Here is a 7,980-nt window from a genome sequence, read left to right as displayed (position 1 = left end):
TTCCATACGTATCACTTCATTTTTCTTCAAAATACTGAACAAAATTTTAAATAATTCGCTAAAACGAAATCCCGAAAAAAAAATCCAGAATGTAGTTATCCGTATGATGCTTTATAAATATTTAAATCACGTTGAATACGATAAATATCTGCATACATACATACACGCGCGCACACACACATTATCATTTCAGCCCATATCCGATATTTACTGTATACGAATCGGAACCGATGGCGTTAACAACAAAATAAAAACAATTCGTGATAGCAATAATACGCAAACGTCTCCAATAAGTATTTGTTGGATGTTTACAGACGTTTTGGGTTCCTATTGATACAATAATTAATAATAGAGCTAATTCACCAGTTGCCCCGCTACGCGCACATGCGCAATGGAATGTGAAAGAGGTCTATTATTCTTTCTATCATTTATTGTTTGACATCTAACAGTCGATGATTAAAAAAATCAATATGATATAATGCTACCGTTGACGAAACCGACTCTTCGTTTTGAACCTTGATCGATCCCCATCGGTCGGCCCATTGGGCTATTTCTCGTTCCAGCCAATGGACCACGACTAGTATGTGCTATCCTGTCTTGCATATACAAGAGCCCTTGCTGCTAATCGAAAAGAGTAGCCCATGAAGAGGCGACAGCGGGTTTCCTCTCTCAGTATCTGTGTGGTCCTCAACCATATGTCTGATTAATTTCTAGGACTTGGCGATTCTGGGATATTCGTGGACAAGACCGTGTACCCGACCTTGACACGATTTGCGTACTGCCAGTGCCACGCTCGCCAGGTGATCTCTGTGATCTTCAGAAAGTTCAACTGGACGGAGGTGATCCTGGTGGTGGACACAGAACACCCTCAGTACCAGATCCTGGGAAACTCGCTCAGAGATGGGCTTCAGAAGGAGAACATCCATCCGCACTTCCTCGACCTCAGGCTAAAGGATAATATCGATAAAAAGATCGACTACATCAGACGACATTCAAGAGGTATGTGTCTGGTTAATTTATTTCAAATTAATTAACTTGAGTATATCAGAAGACATTCTAGAGGTATGTGCCTGGTTAATTTATTTCATGGGGGGGGGGGGGGTGGTGCTCTGACTGAAACGAGAAATAATCCAATAGGACCACCGACCCCCCCCCCCCCCCCCCCCCCCCGCCTGCAATAATCCAATCCGGACCACCACACCACCCCCCCCCCCCCCCCCCCAGACCCACTTGAGATTACAGGATAGCATTGAGGACAAAATCGCCTACATCAGAAGACATTCTAGAGGTATGTGTCCGGTTAATTTACTCCAAATCAATTCACATTGCTGACTATAAGGTATCCTACATCAGAAGACATTCTAGAGGTATGTGTCTGGTTAATTTACTCCAAATCAATTCACATTGCTGACTATAAGGTATCCTACATCAGAAGACATTCTACAGGTCACAGAATAACATTGATGATGAGATCGCCTACATCAGAAGACATGTCTCGTTACTTTAGTCCAAAGTATTCGCATTGCTGACAATGTTAACGTTTTATAAGATCGCTCATATCAGAAGACATTCAAAAGGTAATGGTTACTTTACCACAAATATATTCTCAATGCAGATGATGTTATTGTAAGATTTTTTTTTCTACCTGGATTATATGTATTATAATGAGCCCGTATTCTTGTTATTGCAACCCCCACTAATTATTCTAGGACTTGAGTATACAGCAAAAACGCTTTCTATTATTGCAGTTGTAATACTCGTCGTGTCTGGCGATACCCTGAGAGAGTTTCTGTTAAGATGTTACGAACTGGGACATATCAGCACCGGGGAGTACGTGTTCTTGGAAATCTTACCGTTTCCGTTTCCGGGCGACTACTGGGGCAACCATGATTGGAGGAGAGGAGACTCACGTGACCCTGACGCAAAGAAAGCGTACGAAGTGCTACTTCGAATCTCACTGTTTGAACCAACGTCCGAAAACTGGACGAACTTCACAGAACTTGTGATCCGTGAAGCCAATAAAACGTACAACTTTGACTTCAAAGGCGAACAAGTAAGTATATTGATTAACCCCCCAAAAAAACCCACCAAAGCAACAAACAAAAAACAAAAAACAAAAAAACACAAAAACAAAAACAACAACAACAACAACAAATAAAAAACAACGTGAATATAATTTTTAGCTGTATCATTACATTTATTGTTTCAAAGAAAGGATTAACACATACTGCTTTTCAGGAGAACGTTTATAAACAGGTAAATCTATTAAAACTACAACCAGTACCAACGTTACAAGAAGAAACCCGACACCTCTATGCGAAACGAACCTGTGCTGTACTTTCTTGTGGTGCCGTAGAGCAAAGTGTGTGCCCACGTGACATGTTGGTACTGGTTAACAACATGTAAGTTTAATGTCTTGACTGGACTCGGGAATAATCAAACTAAAGCAGCTGAGTGACAACTTCAGATTTAGTAAACAGTGTGTATTTTAAACGCAGTAGCTTGTGACGATCTGGTTGTCTATGCTTGCCAAAGCATTACATAGCGTGTCCTCTAGCGCTTCCCTACATACCAATAACAAATAAGGGGAGGGCTGGAGGTCACTCAAGTAAGGCAAGTTACAGTTAGGATCGTCCTGGAGTTGACCTATTAAAAGCAAGGCGGGTCGAAGGATCAAACCTCTTCGTTGGACCTATTCTCTGATTGGGCTCTCCCCCCCCCCCCCTCCCAACCAGTGCTCCTTGACTGGTGTATCAAACAAAAGCCGTGTTAGGTGCTGTCTTGCAGACTGGAAGAAAGAAATGTTTTATTTAACGACGCACTCAACACATTTTATTTACGGTTATATGGCGTCAGACATATGGTTAAGGACCACACAGATTTTGAGAGGAAACCCGCTGTCGCCACTTCATGGGCTACTCTTTCCGATTAGCAGCAAGGGATCTTTTATTTGCACTTCCCACAGGCAGGATAGCACAAACCATGGCCTTTGTTGAACCAGTAATGGATCACTGGTCGGTGCAAGTGGTTTACACCTACCCATTGAGCCTTGCGGAGCACTCACTCAGGGTTTGGAGTCGGTATCTGGATTAAAAATCCCATGCCTCGACTGGGATCCGAACCCAGTACCTACCAGCCTGTTGGCCGATGGCCTAACCACGACGCCACCGAGGCCGGTGTCTTGCAGACTGATTACACTGGCCCAGTAGTAGGCTCCAACGCCAAAATTAAATAATTATTTTTCAAACTATTTTACCTACTTTATCTCCCCACCTTTCTTACTAATTCTTAGCTTTGCTACCTAGCTGTTCTAATGCACTAATATCTCGTTGGTTTTGTTACAGGTTAATTTTTACATTGGAGCATTCTACGACGGAGTTATCAGATACGGCCACCTGGTAAAACAGGCTTTAGACCTCGGTATCCACTACACAGACGGGTACAGTTTGTCCAGACTTTGCTGGAACAAAACATTTACAGGTAAATGTCAGCGCCAACACTATGTTCTTTTATTCTCTGGCGGGATTAAGCTCAGTCGGTTGAGTGTTCATTTGAGGTGCTTGCGTTGCAGGATCGAACCACCTTGGTGGATCCATTTAACTGATTGTATTTTGTCTCGTTCCAACCAGTGCACCACAACAGGTTAAAGGCCGTGGTACGTGTTTTCCTGTCTCAGGCCTCTAAACATTGCGGGAACGATCGTTTCGTTCGCGCGTTGCTCTGGCGAATCTAAATTGGCATAGTCTATTTTGTGTTCACGCGAAATTTGCGTCACCATTTACTTGTCTATAACAGGTTAAGCAAGAAGGAAATGTGTCACTTGGATTAATTTCTGCGTAACCGATAAATGAGTCACGCAGATTTTCAGTTCTCAGACGCCAGCTGTCTGTGGGAAAGTGCATGTACAAAATCCCTTTCTGCACAGGAAAAATGTAGCAGGTTTCCTCTGATGTCAGAATTACCAAATGTTTGACATCCGATAGCCGATTATTAATTAATCGATGTGCTCTAGAAAGTTGATTTTTACTAAATAAGTAAGACTGTATATCAAAAGTACAAAATGTTTGACACCCACACACCAGTGATTAAATAAATCAATGTGATTTAATGATGTCGTTGAACAAATCAAACGTCAACTTGAACACATTCATCAGACCAATAGTCGAAATAACCATTTGTTAGATACCCAACATCTGTAGTTTAAAAATTGCGGAGGTGTCTTTAAACAAAGTTTTCCTTTCCCTTATTTCCTGTATAATAGTGAAACATAATATTGTACATGTTTATAATAAAAATCAATTTTCATACATAAACATGTGTTATAATAACTGTTACGTTCTGCTTGTGAGTATTACAATGGAGAATAATAATGAATGTGTACATGTGACGTTAACACAGTATTGATGGTCTATTCAAAAGCTATACATGATAGTCCTATGACCAATATGCTATCAATGTAAACTGGACAGGATATAATCTAAGCGACAAAACCGTAATATCTGAACAGGTCCGTATTTCTGCACAATGCAAAGTCGAATGAATATTTGGCGAAATAGTGGTTGATTTCATGAATCTCTATCTAGTGCCCCGTCTATAAGAGGACAGCCACTCCCGAGGAGATAAGTTACTGGAGATATCATCGTTCTCACACCGCCACAAAGAGGACTGCCACTTCAGACTTTCAGAATTAGCACAGCACAGAGCTCATTAGACTAACTACAGCTGTGATTACATGCTCTCATGAATCACTGCCAAAACAGTGATGAAATCAGGTGTTGCACAATGTTTCATACCTCTTTCACCGCCCGTAGGAGGACTGCCACCCAGACTACAGCTTAGAAAACCGAAGCTTGCACAGGATAGAGTTCAAGGGAATACATACAGTGATGAAATCAGGTGTTGCATGATCCGCTACCAGGTGCTCGTACTCAGGAGAACAGCTTCTTCTCTAGGAAATACGTAACACAATGTTTCATACCTCTTTCACCGCCCATAGGACTGCCACCCAGACTACAGCTTAGAAAACCCAAGCTGGCACAGGATAGAGTTCAAGGGAATACATACAGTGATGATATCAGGTGTTTGCGAAAGGAGAGAATATTCTGGTCCACCAATGACATCCGTCACTTCTTTTACAGTTATATCTCGTTCCAGCCAATGCACCACGACCGGTGTATCAAATGTCATGGTATGTGCTGTCCTATCTGTGGGGTGGTTCATATAAAAGACAACTTGCTACTGATGAAAATGCGTAGCTGGTTTCCTCTCTAAAACAACATTTACCTAATGTTCGACATCTAATCAATGTGCTTTAGTGGTGTTGTTCAACATAACAAACTCTGCTTTACTTTATTTGTTTTGTAGGTGTCACGGGCAAATATCATATAAACGAGGATGGTGATCGTCAGACAGACTTTGCTATATTAGACATGGATCCAGAGACTGGCGACTTTCAGGTGGTCAAAACATCTCACCATCTCAAAAGAAATACATACCCAGTGTTTGTTTGTTTGTTTGTTTGTTTTCTTTTTCTTTTTCTTAGGGTTTTGTTTTTTTCTTAGGGTTTTGTTTTTCTTTGTGGTTGTTCTTTCTTTGTGTTCCTTCTTTTTGTTTGTTTGTCTTTTAAATAGTTCAGTATAAAAATGTAATGTGTATGATACACTTAATACCAAGATTATTTACTGTTGTATGTATTGCTATATTATATATCATTCATTTCATCATCGAATGGCTGTTTTTCTTAAATAGCATTCATTATATATTTCCTTCCTTCATTAGAGTTTCGTTTTGTTTTTTTCTACTTCTATTGTTTTTCACCACAACTGGTCAAAGGCCGTGGTATGTGCTTTCCTGTCTGTGGGATGGAACATATATAAGATTCCTTGCTACTAATGGCAATATGTAGCGGCTTTCCTCTCAAAAACTGACAAAATTATCAAACGTTTGGTATCCAATATCCGATGATTAATAAATCAATGTGCTTTAGTGGTGTCGTTAAACAAACAAACAAACTTTCTTTAATCCATTATTTATTCGTTCCTCCTTTTTTATCTTTCGATATTCCATTCCTTCTATCATCCGTCCTTCCTCATCAGTTGCTCGTGAAATTTAACTTCCTTGCAGACTGTGGCCCATTCGTTTGGAGAGGAACCATTCTACATTCCGTACCAGGGTCGCACGATCCACTGGCCTGGCCCCACGCAACAACCTCCACTCAATGTGCCACGCTGTGGATACTTAGGAAATTTCTCCATCTGTCAAGAGAACGGTAGGTAACGGTTATAATTAGCATCATCATCGTCATCGTCATCGTCAGCATCATCAACATCGTCAACATCATCATCATCATTATCGTCATCGTCATCATCATCATCATTAGCATCATCATCGTCATCGTCATCGTCAGCATCATCATCATTATCGTCATCGTCATCATCATCAACATCACCATCATCATCGTCACATCATTTTCATCATAATCGTCAACATCATCATCATCGTCGTCATCGTCATCATCGCCATCATCATCGTCATCATCATTCCCATTATCACTATTATAATCATCATAATAACCATTATTGTCAGCATGATCACCACTGTTATCATCATTATCATTATCGTCAGCATGATCACCACTGTTATCATCATTATCATTATTGTCAGCATGATCACCACTGTTATCATCATTATCGCCAGCATGATCACCACTGTTATCATCGCCATAATCATCATCACCACCTTCATCACTATCATTATCGCCAGCATGATCACCACTGTTATCATCGCCATAATCATCATCACCACCTTCATCACTATCATCACCATCCCCATCGTCACGGTCCTAATCATCATCATCATCATCATAGCCACCACCATCATCACTACCATCACAACCATCATGACCAGCACTATCAAAATAATCATTACTACCGCCACTATCATCATCAACATCATCGATATCATAAACACCAATACCAACACCAACAACATCATCATAATCATCAAGACGTTATATAGCATAACATGTTCTTCCTTATATATGAAATACCTATGCATATCTTCTTGCAAACGTCAGCAACTACTTACCGTAAGCAATGTTTTAAAATACAGTTCTGTCTTGAATCCACACACCACTCACACATGAACGCACACGGCCTTGTTTTGCAGTATTAAGTAGCAATATTGGGTATTTTCTGTTTCATGTTTCTGAGAAGATATTCCTGTGTACGCCAAAGTCCTCGTCGGACTGCTTGCCATAGTCATCGTTGCGATTATTGCTTTGATACTTGTATATCGGTAAGTGTTCATGGAATGAAAGAAAGAAAAAAAGAAATGCTTTATTTAACGACGCACTCAACACATTTTATTTACAGTCATATGGCGTCAGACATACGGTTAAGGACCACACAGATTTTGGGAGGAAACCCGCTGTCGCCACTACATGGGCTACTCTTTCCGATTAGCAGCAAGGGATCTTTTATTTGCACTTCCCACAGACAGGATAGCACAAACCATGGCCTTTGTTGAACCAGTTATGGATCACTGGTCGGTGCAAGTGGATTACACCTACCCATTGAGCCTTGCGGAGCACTCACTCAGGGTTTGGAGTCGGTATCTGGATTAATCATGGAATGAGGGCGGTGTGTAGACTAAACATGGAGATGGGAGTGTACGGCACATTAATATAGAGCATTTTCAAGCACAATGTGGTAGACATTTTTAAACAACCAAAACAAAGTGCACGTCTGTGTTTATGTGTTTCTTTTTGGCTTGTTTTGTGTCCCTGCGCCACTTTTTCGCTAGTTACGGCTTTCAATACTACTATTTAAGGTTCATCTAGATTCAATACTTATATAACATTGTGTGGTTATCATATATATATATATATATATATATATATATATATATATATATATATATATATATATATATATATATATATATATATCCCTCCAACTCCTCCCTCTCTCTCTCTCTCTC

At 40.4% G+C, this 7,980-nt stretch overlaps 2 protein-coding genes across 2 annotated transcripts in view; both read left to right on the top strand.

Moving 5' to 3' along the window:
- The window catches only part of LOC121385490 (atrial natriuretic peptide receptor 3-like), a 17,692-nt gene extending 12,729 nt beyond the window's left edge, over window positions 1–4,963 (top strand). The window contains exons 2-5 of the mRNA XM_041516189.1: window positions 715–999; window positions 1,749–2,053; window positions 3,345–3,480; window positions 4,812–4,963. Coding sequence (XP_041372123.1) covers window positions 715–999; window positions 1,749–2,053; window positions 3,345–3,480; window positions 4,812–4,963 — 878 coding nt within the window. The remainder of the gene's footprint in view (window positions 1–714; window positions 1,000–1,748; window positions 2,054–3,344; window positions 3,481–4,811) is intronic.
- The window catches only part of LOC121385489 (atrial natriuretic peptide receptor 1-like), a 34,883-nt gene continuing 28,665 nt past the window's right edge, over window positions 1,763–7,980 (top strand). Inside the window, exons 1-5 of the mRNA XM_041516188.1 lie at window positions 1,763–2,053; window positions 3,345–3,480; window positions 5,365–5,456; window positions 6,124–6,268; window positions 7,215–7,296. Coding sequence (XP_041372122.1) covers window positions 5,430–5,456; window positions 6,124–6,268; window positions 7,215–7,296 — 254 coding nt within the window. The 5' untranslated portion in view covers window positions 1,763–2,053; window positions 3,345–3,480; window positions 5,365–5,429. The remainder of the gene's footprint in view (window positions 2,054–3,344; window positions 3,481–5,364; window positions 5,457–6,123; window positions 6,269–7,214; window positions 7,297–7,980) is intronic.

Source organism: Gigantopelta aegis, chromosome 11 (assembly GCF_016097555.1).
Source record: "Gigantopelta aegis isolate Gae_Host chromosome 11, Gae_host_genome, whole genome shotgun sequence".
NCBI classification, from domain to species: domain Eukaryota; kingdom Metazoa; phylum Mollusca; class Gastropoda; order Neomphalida; family Peltospiridae; genus Gigantopelta; species Gigantopelta aegis.
Note: the sequence above shows the minus strand (reverse complement) of the source record. Positions and strands in the feature narration are given on the sequence as shown.